This window comes from Sciurus vulgaris (assembly GCF_902686455.1).
Source record: "Sciurus vulgaris genome assembly, chromosome: 13".
Classification (NCBI taxonomy): Eukaryota; Metazoa; Chordata; class Mammalia; order Rodentia; family Sciuridae; genus Sciurus; species Sciurus vulgaris.
The window spans coordinates 16,304,948-16,332,501 of NC_136474.1; the positions used below are offsets into that span (position 1 = coordinate 16,304,948).

The 27,554-nt window shown below is 45.4% G+C and overlaps 1 protein-coding gene across 37 annotated transcripts in view; it reads left to right on the forward strand.

Moving 5' to 3' along the window:
- AOPEP (aminopeptidase O (putative)) overlaps nt 1-27,554 on the forward strand; it is a 302,298-nt gene that overhangs the window by 176,378 nt on the left and 98,366 nt on the right. For 36 of the 37 annotated variants that reach the window (XR_013758742.1, XR_013758743.1, XR_013758744.1 and 33 more), the window contains 3 exons: nt 12,009-12,111; nt 12,725-12,832; nt 22,320-22,363. Coding sequence is in view for 19 of the 37 variants with exons in the window: in XM_079108835.1 (XP_078964961.1) it covers nt 12,009-12,111; nt 12,725-12,832; nt 22,320-22,363 (255 nt within the window). In the remaining 18 variants the exon portion in view is untranslated. Of the gene's footprint in view, nt 1-12,008; nt 12,112-12,724; nt 12,833-20,040; nt 20,131-22,319; nt 22,364-27,554 lie in introns of those variants that run through there. The other variant, XM_079108839.1, reaches the window with a different exon arrangement.

Sequence of the window (27,554 nt, forward strand, 5' to 3'; positions counted from 1 at the left end):
TGAGCCTGGAAATCCCTGCTTCTTCTGCAAACATAACTGGCTGGGATGTTTGAAAAGTAAATTTTCCCAAGATGTTAAGAAAAAAATTTTTTTTTCTTAAGTGCAGGGATGCCTGGTTACAACTGAAAGATGGGGAAAGCTGAAAGTTGAACAAAGATGTTCAAAGTAATAGCTTGAGGTCAGCATGGAACTGACTTAATCCCTCAGAAGGACTGCCCTGGTGTCCCTCTGGTTCTGCCCCTTGAAGCTCCATAGCCTCTGTGCTTTGTCTCACTATGATCTTGAGAAGAAAGAGTTCTGTCTTCAAGGTCTTGAAGATTCCCGCCTGAGCACAGTGTGGTGGTGAGCACTTACAATCCCAGCAACTCAGGAGGCTGAAACAGGAGGATTGCAAGTTTGAGGCCAGCCTCAGCAACTTTAGCAAAACTCTATCACAAAAACTAAAAAGGGCTAGGGGTATGGTTCAGTGGTAAAGCATCCCTGGGTAAGATCCCTAGTAGCCAAAAAACAAACAAAAAGCCAGAATCCTGCCTGTGCTGTTCTGAGAATCTCTACATCAGTCTTGGAATTCCTGCAGCCCCCTGGCCCTCCATGTCTTTCTCCCATCCAGTTTCCTTTCTTTGAATCGACACACTGGCAAGCTAGCTGTACAGACTGCTTCCATTCCATGATGGGAGGGTGCTGGGCTTGTGCTAGCATTTTCTGGAAAATGTTAGCCAGAGACAGACTTTAGCCTTTCCTGTTGCAAAGGCCAGCTCCACCCCCTGAGCTGCCTGCTCGATTTCTATATCCTGTTGGAGGGACACCCTCAATGTGTAGCTCTTTTAAACACCAAAAATGATAGACATGTCCCAAATGATTGAACTCAAATAATCCTCCTCCAGTTTTCTAGACTATTCCTGTGTTACTCATCATGAAGGTATTTCTAAGGAAGGCAGAGAATTTTTCATAGGTGCCAGTTACAGTACTTGACATTTCATTTTTTGCAATAATGTTTAATAGATTTTCTTTAAATATAGAAAAGCATAACAAAAAAGTAAGACAGTTTATAATCATCACTTAGTTCACCGTGGTGCTTCCCTTTTCCCTAAAGCAATAAAAGTACCTCTACTAGGGTAATCAGACAGCTTAGGAAAGTATAAAACTCTCTCCAGCACCAATCCTAAGATAAGCACTGCTAACATTTTCTTATGCATCTTCAGAAACTAAAACTTACAAATATCTACGTAGACTTCTGTGTTGCTGCCCTGTGTAGCACTGATTCATTAAAACACTGTTTGCCTATGAAATATTTCCTTAAAAAATAACTATACACATGTAAAAATTTCTAACAGTTCACTTGTATTTTACCCATTTTGAGTGTATCTTTTGCAGTTGGCCAATTGAAGGAGGCACTATATACATGACATTCTTGGGGAAATAAGTGTTAGTTTTCCATTCAGAAAAATTCTCATGGGTTGGGAGCAATATCTCATGTAATTCTGGATGTTCCACAGAGTATGTGCTTCTTCCCTTTACCCCTTCTTCCTGTTAGTTAGGTAAGAGAGTGAAATAAAAGGCATGCAGGTTGATAAGGAAGAAGTAAAACGTCCTATATGTAGATGATATAATCTTATATAAAGAAAATCCTGCATAATCCTTAAAAAATAAAAAAAATACTAGAGCTAATAAAGAAGCTCAGTGAAGTTGCAGGATGTGAGAGCTATATGAAAATCAGTTGTGTTTCTATACCAGCTATGATTAATCTGAAAACAAAGTTGAGAAAAATTATTTACAGTAGCATCAAGAACAGTGTAGTATTTGGGAATAAGCAAAGGTACACAGCACTTATACCCTGGAACTATAGAACACCACTGGAAGAAATTAAAGACCCAAGCTAATGAAAAAACACCTTGTGTTCATGGGTTGAGAGACTTCAAACCGTGAAGATAGCATTACTTTCTAACCAGATCTATGGATCCAATGTAATTTTTGTGAAAATTTCAGTTGTCGTTTACAGAAATGGAAAAGCTGATTGTATAATTTATACATAGATGCAAAGAACCCAGAATCATCAAGACAACCTTGAGAAAGGACAGCAAATTTGGAGGGTTCACACTTTTAGATTTCAAGCTTCCTACTAAGCTGCCATCATCATGACAGTGTGGCACTGACACCCAGATGTGCAGGGCAGTAGAACAAGATGGAGGGTCCAGAGGCACCCACGCCTTGGTCCACCGGTGCTTGTCAAGGTGCCAAGCCCACTCGCTGGGGAAGAGTGGTCTTCTCAACAGCTGATGCTGTGACAGCTATACAGTCACACGCCTGAGGATGAGATTGGACTCCCTGCTGCTCATCACATACAAAATTTAACTCACAGTGGGTCAAAGGCATCAAGGTTATAAAACTAGTAGAAAAATATAGATGTGAATGTTCACGCATTTGGATTAGGCAGCATTTTCTTAGATACAACACATAGACAAACAACCAAAGGGGGACATTGATAAATTGAACTTCATTAAAATTAAAAACTTTTGTATTTTAAGTGACTCCATCAAGAAAGTTAGAAGACAAGCTTGAGCCAGTTGTAGTTTAGTGGTAGCATGTCTGCCTAGTATATGCAAGGCCCTAGGTTTGATTGCCAGCACCACCCCTCAGATGGCAACTTATATTATGTATGGTAATATTTGGAAATCATATGTGACAAGGGAGTATATAAAGAATGTATAAAATACATGAAGAATCTATAAAGAACTCTTAAAACTCCACAATAAAAAGATAACCCATTGAAACAGTCAAGTGATCTAAATAGACATGTCTCCAAAAAAGATCCACAAGTGGTCAGAAAGAACATGACATTACTGACATTATTAGCCATTGGAGAACTGCAAATCAAAACCACAGTGAGCCGGTCTCAAAATACAAAGGCTGGGGCAGTGGCTCGGTTGTAGAGAACCCCTGGATTCAGTCCCTGGTGCCAAAAACAAAAGAAACCCCACCAAACAGCAACAACAGCAGCCCAGAAGTGCCACTCCCCACTCAGGAGGACGGCGGTAATGAAACAGTCACCTGAGAGCGAGTGTTAGGATCGGGTGGAGGAGCCAGGGCCCGTGTGCACTGATGGTGGGAATGTGAAGGAGCATTGACCTCCTTCCTCCCCCATGCACGGACCTAAGGGAAGGTGAGACCTAAGTCCACGAGAAACCTGTACTCTGGTGTTCACAGAGAATTGTTTCCAATAGCCAAAAAATAGAAACAACCCAAAAGTCCATCAGCAGATAAATGGATAAACAGATTTGTTGTATCCATACAATGGAGTTGCTCTGAGCCACATCTTCAGGCCTTTCTCTTTTTTATTTTGAGGCTGGGTCTCACTAAGTTGCTTAGGACCTTGCTAAGTTGCTGAGGCTGGCCCCAAACTTGCAGTCCTCCCTCCAGCTTCAGCCTCCCGAGTCATGGAATTACAGGCATGTATCACTGTGCCTGGCTCTGGTGGGTATTGATGGCACTAAAAAGGAATGAAGCAGTGATACATGGTGCAAGGGTGCAAGGGGGGTGAACCTGGAGCTTATCACACTGAGAAGCCGATGCTCAGGCCACCTATTGCTTGAACTGTCTAGAATAAGCAAAGCCATTGAGGCAAGAAGCAGATCAGTGGTGTCAGGTGCAGCAGGGAGTGGGGAGGAGACTTGGAAGTGATGGTCAGTGGGTGGGGCTTCCTTTTGGGGTAATGAAAATGTTCTGGAAGTGGGTACTGGTGACAGTTGCACAACTTTATACCAAAAAACCACTGAACTACACATTTTTTGAATGGTAAATTATATCTCAATTTTTCAAAAAGATGGAGACAGATGGAAATCAGTGGATAATCTCTAGGGTTTCATGGCGTGTCTCTAGCCTGGGAGGGCTGACCAGCAATTGTCTGAAGGAAAGGTGGAAGAAGAAAGTGGGGCCTGAGGCCACAGGTGACCTTGGGATTGAATGGTGGCACCCAGGAGCCTCTCCCAGTGTTGGGTGCTAGGAAGCCGTCTCTGCAGGGTCTTTGGTGTAACAACCCCAGCGGTGATGAGTCCCCGCCCAGAATGCTTCTGTCAAGTACGAGCATGCACACACAGTTGCTACGTGGTCTTTTCCCACCCCATTCCTCTTTGTATAATCCTGGCTTTTTCCACTGTCTTTTTCTTTTTTTTTTTTAACTTCTGCAAATGTTCTAGAATATGCATGTTCTAACAAATGCACTGAGCATCTGTTAACCTTTGAACATTTGGGCGATTTGTAGGTCTTTTGCTTTCACGAGTGATGCTGTGGTGAATGGTCTCACTCACTATTAATGCACAACGCATAAAATTCAGAACCTAAACAGGGTGCAGTTGCCAGCAAGAATGAGAAGGGAGCCTCTCTGCCACAGCCGGGCACGTCCTCGCTGCACAGCCCCGTGGTCTCAGGCCGAAGACCTGGCTGGCCCTCCAGCCCTTGCTGCTGGCTCCTTCGCACCGCTGAGGGCCTCGCTGTCCCCCAGGAGCAGGAGCCCCTGGCTGCTGGGGAACATCTGCTCCATGCGGTTTCCAGGCTCGCACAGCCTGTCTGTCCAACAGCCCGTTGTAAGTCGCCTCCCCTCCGCTCCTCTTCTCCCCACTTCCACAAATCAAGTGGCGCTTACTCCCTCCATCAGCCCTTCCAGCTGCCCTACGATTGATCCCCTGACACGTGTGCTCCCAGGCAGAAGCTACGTCGGGGCTATGTCCTGCCCCTCACCTGCCCTGGATTGGGGGGGACTCATTTGACAGAGTGAGGTGCCCTCACCACCTGGGCCAGACAGCAGTTCCCAAGAGCAGCGCCTGTTCTGCCATGGCCATCTCAGCAGGAAGGTCCAGGCCAAGTGGGTGGCAAGCCATCATGGCATCTCCACACACGGCCTTCCAGTCCTCCCTTCCTGTTGTCCCAGGCATTCTTGTTTCTTTCTTTTCCTTTTCTTTGTTTTTTTTTTTTGTTTGTTTTTGTTTTTTGGTACTAGGAATTGAACCCAGGGGTACCCTACCATTGAGCTCTATATATCCCCAGCCTTTTTATGTTGTATTTTGAGACAGTCTTTTTAAGTTTCTGAGGCTGACTTTGAACTTGCGATCCTCCTTCCTCAGCCTCCTGTCACCGAGATTCCAGCCTGGGATTTCCCATTAGCATTTTTTTTGGACACAATACCTTTATTTGATTTGTTTATTTTTGTGTGGTGCTGAGAATCAAACCCAGTGCCTCACCTGTACTAGCAAGTGCTCTACCACTGACTATAACCCCAACCCCTCGTTCTGAATTTTTGCCTTCCTGGCAACAATTTTCTAACTTCCCAGCGCTCTCAGATTTAGTTTGGATATTTTTTTAAATGAGTTTTTAACCCCAAAGGCTAGGTATTTTCCCTCTATTGAGCAGTGAAGGAGAAGTAGGAAATAAACTCATCAGTTAGGTTCCCCCTTTCAGGGTCAGGATATGAGGTGAAAGAAATGACGGGAGGGACAGGCCTGTAAGGAGGAGGAGCACTCAGGTCTTTGTTCTGGGAACATCTCTTTGTGCTCCTTCCACAGTCCGTTCTGGTGGTCGTCATGGCAGACGTCAGCTGTCACAGGGTTGGGGATGTGTTCTTTGGCACACAGATGGGACTGTGGTGCAGCTGGATGTCTGGTGGCCATTGGCAGCCGCATTGGGTCCAGCCAGTCATCAGCAGCCCACCTGAAGGGGCCCTGTCCTCACAGGTAGCCAAGGGTGTGGTGGGGTAGAGGTGCAGTGAAGCACCCCGTCAGTGCAAGATCAAGGCGGCATAATGGGCCCTCAGCACCCCATCCCTGTTCGTCTTCCATGCGTGTCCTCTGAAAATCCACCCATCAAAGTCCACCTCTGCCTTTGCTCTCCCTTCCTCTCGGTCTCCTTTGAAAACATCTCCAGGTTGCTCTAGTGTGTTCAGTGAGGTGATACTCAGCTGACACCCTTGCATCCCTCTCTCCATCCGTGTGGCGTTCGGTTTCTCAGGACTTTCTGATTTATGGCCATCAAAACCAGAGAGCATTTATGGTCTGGTATTGATCGCTCATTGCTTTTCTAAGTTTTATCTTTCACCTTCCAAAACTGCTTATCAAAATTTGTGAAATTCTTTGGTGTTTTCCATGGCTCTGCTAAGTACAGTCTCACCTGTCACCTCCTTTAGCTGTTGCCCTCTCCTCTAGGTGCCCACCGGCTCCTTCCAGTTAGGGGGACAGGGTCTACCTTCATTTCCCCGTGAGCCTTGTCTTGAGTCATGTTAGCATTTGTGATTTCCAACACCGGCATGATGTGCACCCCACCCATGTCTGCTCAGGACAGTGGGCCTGCTGGGGAAGGCCCTTCACACAGGCTTACTGGGAAACCCACTTGTAAAGCACGTGGGCTGTCAGGTGTGCCAGGGACCGGGGCTTTGATGCAGTACTCATTCATTACAGATGTTTATGCCTTTTGCAGTGCTCTTTGGTAGCACTGCAAATGCCCACAGGTGGCAGGTGCTCACTATGTATCCTTTACAGATGGACACATAGTTGCAAAGTAAGTTCCTCTGTCACTTATTCCACCTCTGCTTTGTTACCCAGAGTTTTAGTATCTTTTCAGAGATGGATGTAGACTGAGAGATGAGTGTGTAGGGGACGTGCCCAGATCTAGCACTAGAACCTGTGCCCAGACTTGGAGTGTTTTCTTATTTGTTTCCTGCTAAGGAGGTGACAAGTAGCACACCTAAAGACAACCCTTAGAGGATTTATGCTTAAAAGGAAGGATGAAGGGCTACATATGCATGCAAAGTCTTTAAGAAGAAAGGCTGCTTATTTTGGAATAGTTTTAGGCTCTCAAGAAGTTGCCCTAGCCAGGCCCCCTGCCTGTAATCCCAGTGACTCAGATAGCTGAGATAGCGGGACCGCAAGTTCAAGGCCATCCTCAGCAACTTAGTGAGACCCTGTCTGAAAATTTTAAAAAGTTAAATAAAAAGGGCTGAGGTTAAGCACCCCTGGGTTAATTCCCCAGGAACCCCCCCCCCCCACACACACACACACAAAGTTGTTGCCCTAGTGATAGAGTTCCTGTGTCCCCTTCCCCAGTGTCTTCTGATGACACCCCACCTGCAGAGCCATTTCCACATCTTTATAAGGTCTTTTCCCAGCACCGGAAGTTTGGCTGTCGTCCTGATAACAGCGACTGTACGACTGTACGCAGCACTTGCTCAGTGTGGGCCAAGCTCTGACCAGTGCTCTCAGACACCGTGTAGCCCTTGGAAGTGCCCAAGTAACTCTCGCTGGCCCTTTTTACAGACGAAGGAACTGGACTCCGTGGGGGGCAAGATTCATGCCCAGGCTCTGAGCCAGCATGTTATGCTGCCTCCCCTGTCATTTGGGGCCAGGTGGACAGTACAAAGCCAGTTTCCATGGGAGGTAGGAGTTCACTGCCTCCGTTACTGCTGGTGAATGAGGCTCTGCTCGCTCTTGGGGCAGCCGGCAGGCAGGGTGGTTGGGATGCTGTTGAATTCCTTTCTTTCCTGTTAACGGGCTGCTGAGTCCCTGGCTCAAGCAGGGCGCCCCCCTCATGAGTGTGTGGGTGCAGAGGTCTGGTGGCTCTCACGCCAGCTGTCAGAAGTGTGGAACAGCACGGCAGCAGACAGCCTGTCTGGGCTGGGCACTGTCCTAGGTGTGCAGAGCCAGCCGACCTGTCTGTGCATCATCCCAACCCCACCCGTGGTGATAGTAGTGCAGGATTGGTCGCCTCATCAAAAGGCTTGGTTCCAGATCGAATCACTGGGCCCCAAATATCATTGCCACCTGCCTGCTCTTCAGAGGTCCACATTCTTCGGTGCCTGCAGTGGGGAAGCAGGGCTGGGAGGGACGGCATGTCTCTCAGGCGTTATATCTGGCACAACAGAAGCCCCCATGACCTTGGTGACTTAACCTCCCACATTGCATCGTGTGACTTCCAGCCAAGGAAGTAAGTACAGAAGTCCAGTGCCCAAGAGCTGACGAACACCTCTGCCCTTACGAAATGCTTCCATATTATCTGAGCCTCGTCACAGACATTACAGCCAAGGAAACGCTTCAGGGAGGGGGAGAGCTCCTCTCAGGCTCTCCGCTTGGGATTTGTCATGGCCAAAACATTGTCCTGATGTTGGGGAGGCCCAGGTGTACGTGCACGTTGGTGGTCTGTGGACCTGGCTTCCCGCTTGACACTGCCACTGGCCAGCTTCGCAGTCTTCTCTAGGCCTCACTCTCTTCAGCTTTCAGTGGCCACCGTCACAGTCCTTGCCTTAGCAGGCCTTGTGAAGTGGATAGCATGATGCTTGAGAAGAGCACTGGCTGGGCATGGCTCCCACCTGCCCACCGTTCACACGCCTCCAGCTTTCCACCTGCAGGGATGAATGGGCCCTGGTTCATGGCTGGGAAAGCCATGTTGTGTAAACAAATGGTAGTTGTTATTCTCACGGTAAGAAGTCAAAAAGCAGGCAGTCCTGGGCTGGACAGGAGCTGAGCAGGGCCATCAAGGACTACTCGCTTTCCTCCCCTTCTGTTCTCCCTAGCATTCTGGTTTGCTGCTTCATGGTCACAAAATGACTGCTGCAGTTCCATCCATCTTGTTTGGGGAGCAGAGTAGTAGTAGTCATATTTTCCTCTTGTAAGATGAAGAACAACTCTCCCATAACCCCACCTCCAACCACAGCAGATGACAGCTTTTGTCTCTTTGGCTTGGACTATGTCTTCTGGCTCTCAAGGGACCCTTAGCTTTTCAGATTTCATTGTACAGGTGGTGTGGAGGAAGGTAGAAGGGTGGAGTAAATTCTGAGCCAGTTGGAATCCCCATGGTCCTTCCTGCCTCTCACATTATCATTTTAAAAAATATTTCATCAGCTGGGTGTGATGGCGCACGCCTGTAATCCTAGCTATTTGGAGGCTAAGGCAGGAGCATTGGAAATTTGAGGCCAGCCTGGGCAACTTAGAAAGACACTTCTCAAAAGAAGAAAGAAAAAGAAAAAAAAGAAAGAAGAAAGAAAAGGGGACTTAGCTCAGCAGTGGAGCACCCTGGTAGCAGGTGGGGAGGATCCTCAGTCCTCAGGTGTGGCTTGCTGAGTTAATCCTACTCCTGTTCTGGCACACGGGCAGCAAAGCCCCTTTTCCAGACTGATTCCTCTCTAGTCTCACAAAAATGTGCTGGTTGAGTTGTATCTACTTTTTCTTAACATTTTAATTGAAATTGAGCATACATACACCAAAGTGCAGAAAGCTTTACTAAGTAGTTGAAGGGATTTTTACTATTTATTCCCATAAAGCTGACTGAAAAGCAGTGTGTAGAACAGCTGAGCATCCCAGGAACTTCCTCCCCACCTGCCCTCAGAACTCCTTCTCCAAGGCAGCCATTGTGCTGATCTGTGTTACCATAGGTCAGTTTGCCCATTCTTGAACTTCATCAAAATGGATCACACATTTTTGCATGGTCTTTGTGGGTCTGACGTCTGTCACTCGACTGTGAGATTCATGTATGCTATTGGGTGGGGATGTAGGTCATGAGTCTCCTGCTTCCTCCTGCACTGTCTCTGCACAGACCTGGGGTAAGTAGCGTCATGAGGACCCGGGACACCAGGACACCAGGAGAGAGTTCCCTGTGTCCAGCATGGAGTTTCTTCTCTCGTGCTCCCGTCTACTTTAAAAGGAATCTCTGGGGCATTTGTACATTTGCCTTGGATGCTGTCAGCATACAAGAATTTTCTGGAGCACTGCTTCATTTGGAGAGGGTGGAAGAAGAGAGTAGGAGGGGATGCATTTGGGAAGGACTTTTTTAGGCAAAGGGAAAAACAGCCACTCAACGTGTCGCTGGGAACTGGAGCCTGGAGCCAGCCTGGAGCAGAGAGGTGCATTGTTCTTGGTCCCACCCCTCCCAGCAGCCTCAGTGCAGAGCTGAGGACAGACAGCTCTTGGAGCTGGGCAACCTGTTTCGAATTCAGGTTGACTTTTTCCCCCTAGTACTAGAGATTGAACCCAGAAGCACTCTACCACTGAGCCACGTCCCCAACCCTTTTTATTTTTTAATTTTTAAAAAATGGTGGTCTACTCTTTTTTTTGTAAGTGGACTATTTTATAACTTTATTTAGTTTTGTATGTAGTGCTGAGGATCCAACCCAATGCCTCATGTGTGCTAGGCAAGCACTCTACCACTGAGCCACCATCCCTTTTATTTTTTATTTTGAGAAATGGTCTTGCTTGACTTTCCATGGTCCTGCTTAGCCTCTCAAGCTGGGATTTGCATGTAGTCTCTGTTAGTTGTCTGACAGCGGTGTGTGCCACCGTGCCCAGCTTCTGGTTGGCTCTTGAGAAGCCACCTTCCCCCCCAGACTGCAGGTCATGGGCTTCCCCTGTCGGAGCTGGTGTGGCTTTCTGCATGACGGTGCTCCGCTGCAGGCCACGCTGTGAGCGGGAAAGAGCTGATGGGTTTCAGCAGAGTCTTAGTAGGGTGGAGGGGACTAGCCATTCCCACAGGTGTGGTACAGACGTGGAAAACAGGCTCTGTGGTGACTCTAGGACCAGTCCTCATCACTTTGCTTCTGTTGTCTGTTGGTTTTCAGCCTTGCGTCTGCTGGGATAATTTTCTAGAACATTCAGCTAAGACTTAATAAGAAAATCTGTGCTAAAGCAGTTAGAATATTTTATTAAATTTATTAAATAATCCCAGGCCCTTGCTAGAGGATTCACAGTGTATTATTTCAGTTATTCTCCACAGGACCTGGGTAGGCAGGTAGGATCATTCTCATTTTACTAGTGGGTAATTGGGGGTTAGAGAATTTGAATAACCTGTTGGCAACTTATGGGTTGTAAGAAGGTGGCTGATTTTTGAAACTAGGACTTTTAGATCCCAAAGGCCCACCTTTGTAAAATGCCCTCCGTCTTTATGATGTGCCCTCCTCTTCATCTCTTCCTGACTCAGCCTCAAACCACTCTTCAGTGTTGTCCGTTCAATGATGGGGCTCAGACAGCTGAGGGCTGCACACCTCGTCATTCACCTGGATTTCTCCTGGCTGCTGCAGCTTTGTTCACTCTAACATGGTGCATGGATATTTATTAGATGTCCCAAAGGGTCTGTCATATTTCATTAAAGGAATTTTTAAAAATATACATTCTTTTGAGTACTGGGGTTTGAACTCAGGGGCACTTGCCCACTAAGCCACATCCTTGGCCCTGTTTTGTATTTTATTTAGAGACAGGGTCTCACTGAATTGCTTAGTGCCTCACTTTTGCTAAGCCTGGCTCTGAACTTGCGATCCTCCTGCCTCAGCCTCCCGAGCTGCTGGGATTACAGACATGTGCCACCTCGCCTGGCAATTTCTAAAAATATTTAAGCCAAGAGCATAATGGTAAAGACCCTGCTGGACAGTCAGGAGATGCTGGCTCTAATCCAAACACACATGAGACTTCTGTATGCCTTGGTTTCCTTTCTTAGCGAAATATGGAGGTTGCAGTGTGTGATTACTAATGTCCCATCGTTTCTACAAACAGGAACTTCTTTGACCTTTTTCAAAATTCTAAAATGGATTCAGAATGCAAATATTTCTTAAAGGAGCCTTAATTATTAAATGCAAACCCAGAGAAGTGAATAAACATTGAGGCTTTCAAAAAAATTTTTTTAAATATATTTGAATATATATTTAAAGCATATTTTAATTTTCCAGTTCATCATTCCCAATAGAAAGGGCATCTTAAATAATTCATATTGAATCTTAGATTCTTTGAGGGTCTGGCATGTTTCATCTTGGATAGGATGATATAAAATACTGCCAATAGCCAACCTCAGGTTACCAACTTTAAATATAAAACCCACCTGTTCACTGTACAACTTTATAACATAAACTCTTTTAAATTATACCTGGTACTATTGAATTGAATAAAGATACTTTTGAGCAACTCTCGAGGTAGGAAATAAGATGATGATATTGTCAAATTACTTACAGATAGTCTATACTTAAAGAAATTGTTACTGTATCGTTTTAGACCCAGTAAAGAGAAAACTGGCCAGGTGAGTGACTCAGGAGCATCTGTGGTCAAACATGGACTCAACCCCGAGAAGATCTTCATGCAGGTTCATTATCTAAAGGTAAGTGCATCTCGTGGTTCAAGCCAGTGATTCTGAGGCAGCATTTTTTAGGTTTTACAGTTGAACAATGAGGATTAGTAATATGGTTGAGAAAAAGCAGAAAAACTCTGAGTGCTGTAATGATACTTGGCTGGATAGAATCTGAGTGTCCTTTAGTTAAGCTCTTCATACCCCTAAAGGAGGGGACATGAATCAAAGGAAGCCTGGAGAGTCCGTGCCTGGGTCCCCTTCTCCCTGCTTCAGTTGGCCTTGGAGAATAGAGCTCTCCAGTTGCTCTCAGGTTCCAGCCAGAAGGGAGCAGTCAGGACAACTTCCAGGTTGGGAAGCCCATCTGGGAGCTGAGGTGGGGAGGAGCTGGAACTCTTTCCTTGCAGGCCATGAGGGACACTCATGAGTGAACTGGGTCAGAACAGACAGTGGGAACATTAACGGAGTTGAGGACTCAGCAGTCCATCCTCCTGCTCAGAACATAAAGAGCAGCCTGGGACAGGTGAGGTGGCACGTTCAGATGCGCACGGTGCTCCGTGGATAGGTCAGAGTGGACTGTGCGTAAGCAGTTTTGTGATGGACCCATCAGGGACGTCTTATTTTCTGTCTTCTTTCTTTCTTCTAGGGCTACTTCCTTCTCCGGTTCCTTGCCAAAAGACTTGGAAATGAAACCTATTTTTCGTTTTTAAGAAAATTTGTACACATGTTTCATGGACAGTTGATTCTCTCTCAGGTAATTGATGGATTCTTATGAGTTCATGATATACAACTGAAGGGGAAGTGTCATGTGGAGATTAGATTATGCCAGCATTAAAAACAGGAAAAAGATTTACTATCCCATGCAATGAGAAAATTAGGAAATTAATGAAGTGGACCCAGGAAGGGTGAGCTCCTTGTAGTTGGGGGACAGACCAACCCAAAGCTGTCTGTGCAGAGTGATGCATATGGTTGTACCCTGAGTGACCTTAACAACAAAAACAAGCATTCCTTCTGCCTGGAATTTTCTCAAGGTTGTCTGCTTCTTACCCTTCCATCTGCGTTCAATGCCGCAACCTCAGAGTCACCCTAGCTGAACAGATGTGCATCAGCCTGCTTCTCTGTTCATTGCCCTTAATGTCATTACCATATCTGTAATTGTATTTTCATTTACAGGACTGTTTCTTTTCTGTTCCTTCACTTTGTGTATGAGCGCGTGTAGACCCAACATGCTTTTAACTTCACCAATGCTTAGTGCAGTCTGGCACACAGTAGGTATGCTGTGAATCTTGAATAAACAGGCTATTGGAAAGATACACTGAAATTTTCAGACAGCCTGGCCACAAGACAGTTGGAGAGAGACGCTGTCAGCTCCCACGGGTGTTGGGTGTGGGTGAGCAGCACCTAGCAAGGAAGCTGGCAGAGCTCTGAGGACCGCGCTGGTCCTCGGCGGGGGTTAGACGGGGGTCTGATCGTTGTGTTCAGACGTGGTTGTGAGTCGCATCCTCCACAGCATTAGCGTGTGGCCTGAACTCGCGTGTAGAGGACGAGGTGTCTGTGCCCTGTGCCCTTGGAATCTTTCTGGGTGTGGGGATGCGACTCCCAGCAGGTATTCAGGAAGGCAGCTGAAGGTCCGCATTCCTGCCGGCCAGCCATTTCTCACTAAGATGCTGCTGCGCCCCAGCGCGTGGGACTTTGTGACCCCTGGGGTTCCGGCTTCCCTTCCTATGAGCTCCAGCTGCTCTCAACCAGCTCGTTCAGTTTTTCTGTCTCTTTGGAACAACTTTGTTTTCCCACAACAACTTTATTGAGATGGAATTTACAAGCCGTACAATTCACCCTTAAAAGCATACGAGCTGGTGATTCCCGGTGTTCTCACAAGGTGGTGCGGCCTTGGGCAGGACCTAATTCTACAGCGTTTTCATCAGCCCCGCAAGGAACCAGCAGCGGTGGCTCCCTGTCCCTGCTTCCTGCCGACGCTGGTCGGCTCTCTGTGTGGACTGTCTCCCCTGGACCCTTCACAGAAGCGGTCCCCGTGGGCTTCGGTGTCGGTGTTCCATGCAGGTGACCTCAAGGCTCACGTCCGTACCAGCACTTCTTTCCCGGTCAGTTTTGTTTTGTTTCTGTTTTCTTTTTTCGAGATGGAGCCTCACTCTGCTACTCAGGCTGGTGCTGAGCTCCTGGCCTCAAGCGATCCTCCTGCCTCTGCCTTCCAAAAAGCTCTTTTTTTAAATTTTAATTTTTATTGTGTTAATTGTGGTAAATATACATAAAACTAACATGTTAGCCATTTTAAATGAGTAGCTCAGTGAAATTAAGTGCATTCACTTCCTCATCTTCCCAAGCTGAAACTGCACCCCTTGAACAGTCACTGCCTGTTCTTCCCTGCCCCCAGGCTCTGGCAACCCTCTTCTAATTTCTATTTCCATGAATTTGATTACTGTTGGTACTTCCTGTAAGAACCGTAGGTCATGTATCCTCTGTGTCTGCCTTACTCACCTAGCCTAATGTCTTCAAGGGCTGTCCCCACTGCAGAATCAGAATTTCCTGTGGGTTCTTTGGAGCATGTAGGCAGGTGTGATGGTGGATCACAGGGTGGTTCTGTGCTGGGGTCCTGACTCCATAGTGACTGCACCATCATACATTCCCACTTGCTAAGGGCTCCGGTTTCTCCACGCACTTGTCAACACTTAGTACCTTCTGTCTTTTGCTAATGGTCGCCCTAGGGGGTGTGAAGTTGTATCTCACCATTGTTTTGATCTGCATTTCTCTCATGGCTTAATGATGTGGATCATCTTTATGTGTTTATCGAGCATTCGTATATCTATTTTGGAAAAATGTCAGTTCAGACGCTTTGCCCATTTCTTATTTGGTTGTCTTTTATCATTGAGTTATAAGAATAGTTGATACATTCTGGATAGAAATTCCTTATCAAATATGATTGCAAATATTTTCTGTTTTTATGCATTGCATTTTCGCTTTCTTGATAGTATTCTTTATAGCAAAGAGTTTCTAATTTTGACAAGTTTTCTCTTTGGTTGCTTGTGTTTCAGGTGTGTCTTATCTAGGAAACTACTGCTTGATTGAAGTTGGTGAAGATTTTCTTGTTTTCTTCTAAGAGTTTCATGGTTTTAGCTTTTACATTTAGGTCTCTGATCTGTTTTGCTGATTTTTGTGCATGGTGTGAAGATGATGTCCAGCTTCATTCTTTTGCATGAAGGTAGTTGTCGCCTGCCATTTCATGAAAAGGCCATTATTTTCCTCTCTTGGATTTTCTTACAACCTTTGCAAAACCCATTTGACCGCAATGTCAGGGTTGGTTTGTGTGCGCTCAGTTGTATCCCATTGATCACTGTTTTTGTCTTCATGCCAGTACCACACTGCCTTGATCACTGTGTCTTTGTATTAAATTTTATATATATTGCTTTTTCAACTGTCACATACTCATTATAGAAATTCAAGAAATACAGAGAAATCCAAGCAAGATCGATTATCATCTAAATTCCCATACTCAGAAATGCCTACAATTAGCATTGTTACTTCCATTCTGAAAGTCACACTGTCTCTTTACATATGTGGTATATGATGTATGTACATGTCAGTGGTTGTTGTATACTTATCTATGACCATGTATGTATGTGGTGTATGTTTATGTACACGTGAATAGATAGAAATTATTAGAAAGAGTTATACAAAAGCATGACTGTAATATATATATGTATGTGTGTATAATATATATTCCGTCTCCCCAGTACTGGGGATGAGCCCAGGAACTCCACACACACTAGACAAGTGTTCAGCCACTGAGCTGCATCCCTAGCCCCTGTATGTACTTTTTAATGAACTGTTTCAAATTTCTTTTGCTCAAATTTAGTAAATGAAAAAGAACCTAAAGGGAAGATAAAGAACTTTCTGACCTGCAGACTAATGTAAGAGAAATCATTGCCTCAAAAGGTCTTCTATGGTTAAGGAACATTATTACAAAAAAAAAAAAATTGTTAAAAGGTTGAAATTGTTATTTTCCCCTTTACTTATATTTTTCATCTTATAGAGCATTGGCTTATTCACTACTGTGAAAGTTGAGAAAAATCAGCAGTTATAAACTTCTACATCTCTAACTTTTTCTTAGTTTTATTTATTTATTTATTTTTAGTTGTAGCTTCATTTTATTTATATGTGGTGCTAAGGATGGAATCTAGTGCCTCACGAATGCCAGGCAAGCCCTCTGCCACTGAGCCACAACCCCAGCCCATTAGTTGTTATTTTTACATAGTCAGGTTTATATTTCATTCACAGTATACGCTAAACCCATAATTTCACAGGTATGTAACTTTTTGTTTGTTTTTGAGAGAGTCTCTTGCTAAGGTTGTCAGACTGGTCTTTGACTTATGATCTTTCTGCCTTAGCCTCCTGAGTCACTGGGATTATAGGTGAGCTCCCCCGTGACTGTCCTGTTGTATATTCTAGCTCTGCGTGTAAAGGATTTCAATGTGCTTCACTACTCACTACTATGCTTCTGTATTCATGAATATTTTATTTTGAATCAACTCTTTGTCAACTGAATTTCGTTATTAACTTGGTGTTCAAGTCACCGTCCCCCAGGCTGTGTGACTTCTGAGTTCTTCCTGCTTGAGAATGCGTGTGTGTTGGCTGTATTTGAATTATAAACTGGGTTTCCTATTCTGGGTCACATTTCCACTCTACAGAACTTCAGACATGTCTCCATTGCCTCTGGTATTAACGCTATAAGAACCATTGAAATTAACCTGCTTCTTTTGGACCACTTAGATGAGAGAATTTTTTATCTCTGAAGCTTAGTAATTTGATGAGAAAATGGGTTGGTGCCCATGATTTAGTGTTGTTCCCCTCCCTCCCACCCCCAGAAAGCAGCTGTGTTTTTAAACCTTAGCTCTGTCCTTTAGTGCAGTTGTCTTTCTTATCCTCACAGGATTCTGCACTTCAAGTGTACCAGTTATTCCTGTGTTGTATCTTCTTTGTCCTCACTGCCTATTACTATGAATTGCTTTTTATCCTTTTCTTCCTCATGGCCTGGGCTTATATCAAGCAACCCCTTTATTATTAGCATCGTTTTCTGGAATGCCATCCTTTTCATCACTGTCTCTACTTTACTAATATTCTTATACAGAGTATTTTGGTCCTTAATTTATTTCTTTTGCTTTGAAACCTCTTTTCGTCTCCCTTTACTGCGTTGTCCTTTTTCCTTTTAAGGAACTTATTTTGTGTTTTTGTTAATTTATTTTATAATGTCAAGCATTCACAGAGCATTTTCTTCTCCTTGGACCATGTTTTTTTGAAGACTGGGTTCTTTGTCTTCTAGATGTTTCCCTTCTGTCTCTTTACATGGATTGTTGCATTCGTTTATGTAGTTGCAAAATTCTTCTTTTTGCTCCTTCTCAGCTCACGTAGCACTGCCTGAACCTTTCATCTGAATTCTCATGTATATTGGAACATTCTCCTTGCTTCTTTTCCCAACTCTTCTTCACCTTGTTTTTCTTCCCTCTGAGCTGCAGTATGAACCTTAGGCATTACGTGTGGAAGGGAGGAGATGGACTCACCAGCCTTTGTTGAAGAATTGGCTCTGCAAATTTATTAATATCCCCTTGCCAAGATTCTCATGACCTAATAGGGTGTAGCCTTTCTCCACTGCAGGGTCCACTGCTCAGCTAAGTGGAAGGTTGCAGGAGGGGCAGAGGGAGAGTCAGCAAAGGGTCCAGAATCCTAGTTCTTGTCCTTCCTTGCATCTTTTTTGAAGCCCATGCCAGGAGGCTATGCATTTTCTTTGTTAGGATGGGGCTGATCCAGTTTTTGCTATTTTTTAAAGCTTTTGAAAGTTTTCTTGTGTGTGTGTGTGTGTGTGTGTGTGTGTGTGTGTGTGTGTATTTCTTATATAGGGTCTTGCTATGTTGCCCCTGGCTGGTCTCAAACTCCTGAGCTAACATGATCCTCCTGCTTCAGCCTCGCAAGTGCTGGCACTACAGGTGCATGCCACCACACCACTTCTTTTTAGTTATACATGATGATAGAATGTAATTTGACATATACTTACATGGAGTACAACTTCCCATTCTTGTGATGGAGCATGATATGAAGTTACACTGGCTGTGTATTCATATATGAACACAGGAAAGTGATGTCCCATTCATTCTACTGTCTTTCCTTTTCCCTCCCTCCTCCCTTCCCTTCATTCCTGGTGACTCTCCACTCCCCCCAACCCCCATTGTGAGTCAGCATCTGCATTTCAGAGAGAATTTTCGACTTTTGGGTTTTTGGGACTGGCTTATTTCACTTAGCATGCTAGTCTCCAGTCCCATCCATTTACCAGCAAATATCATTCATCTTTATGGCTGAGTAATAGTCCATTGTGTATATATACCACGTTTTCTTTATCCATTCATCTGTTGAAGGGCACCTAGGCTGGTTCGATAGCTTAGCTGTTGTGAATTGAGCTGCTATGAACATTGATGTGGCCATGTCACTATAGACACTAAGTTTTTTAAAGACACATTTTTAATGGATTGTATCTTTGTTCACATTGCTTGTTAGTTATTGATGAGGAAGGGCTATGATCCCGTTTCCTAATGCAGAAGTCCCTCAGTTTCTTCCTCTCTGCCTTACTTCTTCCTTTCTCTTCCGCGCACCCTGCCTGGCAGCTTTTCAGTATTTATCACCCTTTCAGCCATCACTGAACCTCTTGTGAGCACGACAGTGACTGATTCCTCACAGTCTGGCTTCTTCTCTTACTCTGCCAATCCTGTCTTTGCTTCAGTGTTTTGATTATTGGGTTTTGCCTGTCTTACCCATGACCACCATGACCGTAGTAATCATTCATAACACATTGGCAGAAATCATTAGTCCTGTGTAGTCATCAAGCCAGCGTTGGTTTACCCTGTAGACTCCACACGCACTGCTTTTTATTGGACACTTTCACCAGGACTAAAAATAATTACCAAATTAGCCATGTGCCAAAATCAGTGTTAGTTTTTTAAAAATTGTGATGCTTAATGTAGTGTTGTTAGGTGTTAATCAAAACAAACTGTCTGGGACTAGTCTAATTAGCATATAGATTATTGGGAAAGTAGCATTTGAAAACAGAAATCTCAAGGAATGTATTTTCCAACTGTGGGCTTGTAACCATTACCAAGGACTCAGATTGAATTTGAACCCACATCCCTCTCCAGCAGCAGATTTGTCTGTTTGTTTTCAGGCATACTGCAGAGGTGACAAACTGGGATCCCCACAGTTTGTTGCTAACTGACTTAGTGGTCTGACCTCAGCTGTGCGCGTGTGTAAAAGCCCTCCTTACCCAATTACAATTTCTAAGTTGCTTTCACAAAACTGCCAGCCCACTGAAGGAGAGGTGAAGACAGATGAAGGAACTGAAAAGAAGCAGTGAGGGAAAGAACCAGCCTAAGAGGCACATTTCTTTTTATTTCATGGTGTTTTGGTGAGTGAGGAGTCCACTCGAGGGTATATGCAGTTTTACAAAAGGAACCAGGAAAACCAGTGTTTTCTGTTTAAATATTGGGTCTCTGGAAGGAGTAAGAAGGGCCAGTTGGGCCAATTTCGTTGACGGATGTACAGGACTGCCTGGACGAGAAGCCAGGGTCTTGTCAAGCTGGATGGGGTGCAGCCAGGGCATCCCACTGGTGCCAAAGGCTTGGCTTTGTGATCCCGGCTGCTGTGCCGCCTGCAGATCTCAGCTCTGAGGCAGGAAGGGGCAGATGCTCCAGGAGGCAGGACAACCATCTTTCTTTAAAAGCGAAGCAGGCTTCCGGGGGACGTCCTGGGCTTGCCCTGTGTTCATAAGGAGTTCAGGAGCGTCACACTTTGCATTCTGCACAGACAGGATCCAGTTATAATTGGAAAATGCAAAGGGGCAGAATTAAGGTTAACTCTGAAAATTTCCTGCTTCTCATGCAATTAAATTCTCCCCCTTGCCATTAGGTTAATGGAATTTCCCCCCACATAATTGAGCATAAATTACCAGGCCAGCACAGGGTAAGTTGGTGTGGGCTATAGGAGATAATGAAGTGATTAGTGAGAAGTTATCTTTGCAGTACTGAATCTTTAAGATTCAAAAATCCTGCCAATAAGCCAATGAAAAAGCAATCTATAAAGCAATCTTCTAACATATTGGATTTATAGAGAAATATGTTAATAGATTGTGATCAATTAATTTCTAATTTGATGTTTTACAAAATAATCTGTTAAATAATAAAAAATAATGACTTTTAGGACTTCAAGCAAAGCAAATTCTAAATCCTGCTCGTTTCCCCTGGCTTTCTTTTCTGTATATTCATGGTAGGTACCTTTGTAAGGCATTCATTAATTTGGAGTTCTCCTGTTACTCCTCCATTTTTTTGGCACGGTCTGTATTTTAAATATTTTGTGTTGTTTACTCTAAGTGAAGGAGCTATATAAAAGTAAAGTCTTAGAAGGAGAACAGAGCTTGTAAGGAATAAATTTCTTGTTAGTGCCTTAATAAGGAGACTACCTCGGATAGAAATGGACTAGAGCCACCTGTAAAGACCAGAAATGGGATGGCTGGCTTTGCCAGTGTAGTGATGCAGGTTTAGAAAAAGAACACCTCACCATGTAACCTGCAGACTTCTCCTGCTCTGTGAGTCCTTCTGTTTGTGGTGGGAGGAGCTGTGCCATTGCTTCCTTGTCACACTGGGTTAAAGGGACAGTGTCAGAGCCCTGCGTGGCTCTGTCTGCAGACAGTCCTGTTGGGAGGACTTCAGTCAGGAACGGTTCTCATTACCCACGTGCATAGTTGGTCATAGTTACTCTCTCAAGAACCCATTTTAAAAGCTTATTTTCTATTTGTTAAAAACGCCTAGTGTAGATCTTCTTTGTTGTTCAATACCATCAGGTTTCAGGAACGTTAAATATTCTTTGTTTCAAATTTATAGTTATCCAGAATGTATCTTGTTCAGCATTCAGAGGATGAAAGGCGACACTAGGGTTGCCCACACAGCAAATACGGCATAGAACAGAAAATATGGCCACATTTGAATTTCAGATAAACAATGAATAATTTTTTGTGTATTTAGGCCCCCGTTTAGCTGGGCATTCTGTATTTTATGCTAAGTGAAATAAGCCAATCCCAAAAAGCCAAAGGCTGAGCGTTTTCTCTGATAAGCAGATGCTGATCCGTGGTTGGGTGGGGGAGAATGAAGGAACTTTAGATTGTGCAGGGGGAGCCAGGGGAGGAGCGGGGCACTGGGGAGGGAGGAGGGGGAATGAGACAGACACTGTCGCCCCATATACATGTGTGGAAAAAAAGTTTTAATGAAAAGAGAAGAGTAAATCAAATTCCAAGAGAGAAGGGCTGAGAAGCTGGGTTACAGCACACAGGGTACAAATAAAATACAAGTGAGCATACATATTTGAATTGTTTGGGCCTTATGTTTTAAAAGAGTCCTTAACTTTTAGAGACATTTGGTAGAACATATATTGATAAAAGTATGTAATATTTGGGATTTGTTTCTGAGTGCAGGGGCAGGGAAGTGCAGGGGCAGGATTGCTGTGGTTGATGTGTATTAATTATCCTATTTTGCCTACTTTTATTGTGTTTGAAACTTTCCATAATGAATGAAAGACAGTGAGACAGTTCGTAGTCTTGCCTTCAGGCTAAAGAATCTGCTCTATGAGCGTCCTGCAGGTCTCATGGTAGAGGACTTGAGCAGTGGTATATGAGAAGATCCTGGGATGGAGGCAGGGCTTAGAACTGTGTTCAGAATCAGGGCGTCTTTGCTCCTTGGTTGATATGTTCATCAGCGTGGTTTTTGTGGTTATTTTGGAGCCATGGAGCCATGCAGGCGAGTTCGTTGCCAGCCTCTGCAAGTGTGGAGTGTTCGCTGGGTTATCTAGGAAGCTTCTTAGGGAGGACATGGTGGTAGAGTAGAGGGGGCGGGAAGATGCTCGAGACTCTGGCGGCCTTTGAAAGCATCTCAACATGAAATAAACTGTTGGGGGTGAGGTCAGAATAACGAGGATTATATTTTTCAACTTGTTCACAGTTTTTAAAAGACAAATCTCTGTAAGCGATTGGATTGAAGCCCTGGAAAATTAATCAATTGAGTAGAGTCTGATAAGTGCCTAGTCTTGCTCGGCTAGCAGGTGAGCTGTCAGCAGCTGGGAATACTCAGTCTCTGGTGTGGTTCCAGCAGTTACTTATTGATGGACATCTTTAATGGTTTACTTTTTTCTTATTCTAGGATTTCCTTCAAATGCTACTGGAGAGTACACCAGAGGAAAAAAGGTGAGGTCCAAATTAGGAATTAAGAGCCCAGTTTTACTTTTAATGTTAACGATGACCCTTCCATTATTTGGCTTGTTACATCCTAGAAAGTTCAGTCTTCCTCTGACCAGAGGCAGAGCCTGGCTCAGCCAGTGGAGTCATAGGATGGACAACCAGACTTTGGGATAGGCCCAGGTGGATATTGGGGGCCAGCATGTACTCAGATTCCCAGAGTTGGGACCCCAAAGGATTTTAGGAGACAGACAAGGACAATCTGTGGTCCTGACGGCTGGGGGGAGGACTGGAGAAGGTGGCTGAGAATGGGGTGTCCAGCTGACATGGCCCGCAAAGGAAGCACTCGCGGTGGAGGTAGACATGTGAAGCCAGGCCCCAGGCTCAGGACCCGTCTGCTGCTTCTGCACTGGAGCTCCGAGCCAGTCCCGTTTTCCTTCCACCTGTTTCCCACCCTCTCTGCAGGGGTCAGGGTTAGACAGCCGATGCTTGTCTAAAGCAGATGCTCAGTCAGTGCCCAGTGCCGTCACTGTGAAGTGATCCTCACGTCAGGCAGTGTCCACAGACGTTAGCCTGATGCTCTTCACCGTCACCACCATCCCAGGGGTTGTGAGAAGTCAGCATTTACTGGGGCTTACTTTATGAAGGTAGCCATTTAACCCTCAAAACAACACTCTTTGGACCATTGTGTGTTCATCCCTGTTTTACCAAGAAGAGGATGGGCTTCCAAGAGGCTGAGTGGCCAGGCTGAGTCTCATGGCAGTATGTGGCAGGGCTGGTACTTGAGCTCAGGCTGCCTGGCCCTACAGTCTGTCCTCTTGTCCCCTCTGTTACCAGTGGGGAAACTGAGGCCCTGGAATGGAGTAGCTTTTCCACCATCCCTTAGCAAGCAGGGTGGCGCAGCCTGGAGGCGGGTCTGTGTGGTTCTGGCTGCCTCTCCTTGGTGTGCCGCCCTGCACAAGCGCTCTGCCCTGGAGAGCGAGGCGGCACTCTTCCTTGTAAGTGTTCAGGTGGGGGCTGCCGGCCTCCTGCAGGTCGTGTGGAGGAGGGCCGAGATCTGTGTTTCAGGTAGACAATATTCATTCCAATTTTCACTTCTAATTTCTTATATTAACTTGGACCTGCAAGTAAATACCCTGAAACATCATTTGCAATAGCAAAATGGATCTTCAGACACTAAAGGGAGACAGCTTGAGAAATTAAGTATTTTTTTGAAGAAGAGCTGACATTACTCTCCTCCTTTCTGACCTGCATATTTAACTATATTTTAATGCACATAACAAATTTCCAAATGTGGAAACGAATTCTTTAACACAGACGAGTCTTAGATTCATGCAGGACCAGTCACCTACATGTTGATGAGCTGCTTTTACATGCTTTCTAAATTGGGCGTCTCAGGGTAAGGTGTCTGGGCCTTTGCCATGAGACTGACTGCATTCAGGAGATGACATAAGAATTCAGGAGAGAATGCAAGGCCAGGGGAATATGGAGATTTTTTCCTGAGCTTGGGATTTTTGCCTGTCCTGTTTTTGCGTAAACTCCCCCTTATTCCACCTTCCCTTAAGGAGGACTCCAAATTCATTCTTCAGCAGGCCAAAGGGTCATTGTTGGTCCTTTGCCTTTCTTTTTAATGGAGTGGAAACACACGTAAAGGAAGCCTGTCCGTCGCTCAGGGTGAGCGCCCACGGTACTGACGAGCTCCTTCCTGCAGCTCCGCTCTCACGCATCAGTGCTCCCACAAGCCTCGCCACCAGCCTGCACGAGGCCTTAGTCCCCGCCAGGATAGTCATCTGCTTAGGATGCTGCTGGAGAGCCAGGCCTTGTTTTGGAAGGTCTTAAATATTTCAGATTTACTACCCCCCCCCCTTTTTTTTCTTTAAATAGACATATGGGTTTTCTTCATGCAAAAAATCACATCAGATGTGGCCAGTATTCTTAGGATCAAGAATAACCTGCAAAAATATAAATTTTTTTCTTTTACTTTTTTTTTTTTTGTACCTACCCCAAAATAAGTTTTTCAGGCCCTATAATAGAATGGTGCAGTTTCCTTTAAAAGGAGCGTAAAGAAAATTCACAGGCATGGTGTCTTACCTCCTTGGGCTATTACCAGAGTCTGTTCTGTGTGATAACCACACGTTCTTTTAGAACTTCTTAGAGCATAAATATAGCAATTTTTGCCGAAGCAGCAAAGTACATTTTTAGTTTGGGAGGTCTCTCTTTTAATCTTTTTCATAATAAGGTTGTGGAGTTCATTTGGTTGGCCCCTGAGCCCTCTGGCTCTGGCAGACCTGGATTTTATCTTGTGAATATTTATTGAGTCAACACATGGGGCCCACAAGGAGACTTTGGTTGTAACTGGAAGTTAAGAGCAGCGTCCCTGTCTTAATGTGGCCACCAACCACCAACCACGTCCTTTGATGGGCTACCTCTCCCACTTTTATGATTTCTCTAGCAAGTTTAAGCCTCTTTTTAAAAATTCTCTTTAAAAGTTAAGGTGACTTCATTTTTACCATGAATCTACTTTAGCAAGTATACTGGAATATATTTTTAAGACTTAAACATCATCTTGCTTGCTAACTAATCTCAGAATCTAGTTCAGCAATTAAAACCGACTGTTTACCCTATTACCTATGCAGCATATTGTACCAATTTTATCTAGGTCTCCAAAGGCCCCACACCTACCCCCTGGAGCCTCTAATCTTTGGCTCCGGTTGCAAACTGATCCTTGTGCACATCTGTTAGGCACGTGAGCTGTTCTGAACAGCGCAAAGCTTTTCAGATCAGACTAGTCAGCTAGTGTTTCTGTGTCCCAGTCCCTCTGTGCCGTTCTCTTGCTTCGATTTATTTAACATTCTCTATTGAGCATCTCTCATAACGGGCTTTAGGCTGGATGCTGGGAAACAGAAGAATAAATCCCATGCCCAGCCCCAGCCAGTTACTGGAAGAAAAGACAAGCAGGCCATTAGAAACAGTGAGGCAGTGCTCTGGTGAGGTTCTGAGTCCTGAGGGCAGAGGAAGGTCCCAGCAGCCCTAGCCCTGAGCCTGCAGGCAGCGGCCACTGCAGGCTGTCTGCGTAGGTGTGCCAGAAGCAAGTTGGAGAGTTGCCTGGGGAAGGCAGTGTGGAGTGGGGACGGGAGGGAGGGACTGGAAGCCGGGAGCTCTTGAGACCTGGAGTGAATGGCAGAGGTGGTGACAGTGGCAGTGGGGTTGAGTGTGACCGACGGGTGTGACGAATATTGAGAGACGCACTGACACAGCCTGGTTGACTCGTTGTGCATGTCGAGTGCAGGAGTCAAGCCTGAGCTGTCCTTTCTTGACCACTGAGTTACCCATGAAGAGCCTTTGGAAATACAGGGGGCAGCCATTAGGATTCCACACCCTGGAGTCGGTATGGAGAAGAGGGTGTGGAAGGGCAGAGTATGGAAGTAAGGAAATCGGGTAAGAAAACACAAGAGTCGGGCTGGGGAGATAGCTCAGTCCGTAGAGTGCTTGCCTTGCATGCACAAGGCCCTGGGTTCCATCCCCAGCACCCCCCCCCCCCAAAAAAAAAACCACAAGAGTGCTCAGACGGAGTACTCGTCCTGTTTCAGCAGCAGCCATTGCCCGCCTGAGCATAAAAGCCGTTTTCATCGAGAAAATTAGTAACCTGTGCACAGTTTTGAGATGCAGAATACTGTTTGCATCCATCATGTAGAGAAGGACTTTAAAATGTAGGTGACTAGAACTCTAAAAGACATAGAGGATGTAGGTTGCATTTTGGAACAAGGTCCTTTTCCATTTAGACCCTGAGCTCTGAAGTCCTGCACTTTCAGAGTTGTTTAGGTCTGTCTCGTGGTTCTGGTGAACGTGGCTGAGCTGTGTGCTTCCTTCTAGAGATGCTGGTGGAATGTGATCTTCATTTTTACTTTTTTGGTGCCAGGGACTGAACCCTGGGGCGCTTTACCTCAAGCCACACCCCCAACCTTTTTACTTTTTATTTTGAGACCGGGTCTTGCTGAATTGCTTAGGTCTTGCCAAGTTTTGAACTTGTAATCCTCCTGACTCAGTCCCCCCAGCTGCTGGAATTACAGATATGCACTAACACACCCAGCAGAATATGGTCTTTAGGATCTCGGGAGGTTGCAGACAGGAGCCAAGAGGGATAAAGGCACTTCCCTTGATCAGCAACAGGTTGACAGTCACGCATAGCAGATGTGGCTAATGACTCCCGTCCTTGTCGCCCAGCCTCAGGACTTGACTGAACCACTGCACGTGGGCGTGTGCAGTGCACAAACCAGTGTTTGTTTCTTTTTACTTTAACATCATGAAGAGGACAACTGGACACTCCGTGTGCTTTAAACACAGCTTTATTTTTCTAACCAGAATCATGCCAGGGTGGCTAGCGTATTCTCTCTCCTGCTGTGTTCACTGAGTGCGACTGCATTGGTAGCCCTGAGGGATTGGTGGACAGACTGTTGAAACTCAGAGTTGCCCTCTAGGATGTGGGGGTACAGCAAGGGAGCAGCCAGTCAGAGAGTGAAACCACTTGTAGCTCCATACACCCTGGAGGCCTCGCAGCTAATGTGGCCTGGGTTTCAAGTCTGTGGTGGGAAGTGCACCACGGAGAGCTGGTACGGGGGACTAGTGGTCTGCGTACCTTAGCTATCTGTATAAAATCAATTTCCATAGTGATCAGACATGCAGAAGAGTAATTTCCTGTAAGTCTTGGGTCCTGGCTAAGTGGAAATGCTTCTGCTTGTCTGTTGTGATTATTTAAGCCACATGATCTCAGAGGGAAAAAATTTACCACTGGCCTGGACATGGAATGTCCTGCAGTGTAAGAGTCGATTTCTGGCTTCAGCCCCGCTGTCCCCGCCGACCGAGCTGTTCACCTGCACTGCCGTCTCAGCAGTCGCTCTCCAGGCAGCAAGCTGCTCACGTGTTCTCTGTTCACACGTGTCCCATTTTTTCCCTGAAAGAGAAGCGTTTTCACGTGGTTCTCACCAGTTCCTGAAGGGTCAGGCCACTCAGAGTGCCTTACGCAGGGCTGTTGTCTTAAGCAGCAGGAGTTGCTGCGAGCATCTTCCTCTCTGAGGAACATCGTAGCAAGCCCCCCGCAAGCTTGGTGCTGGGCAGGCCAGCTCTGAGCCCGGGAGCTGAGGAACCTGGGCGTTTTTCTTTATTCCTGTCTGTGCTGATTTTGGCCAGAATCCGCCTGTGC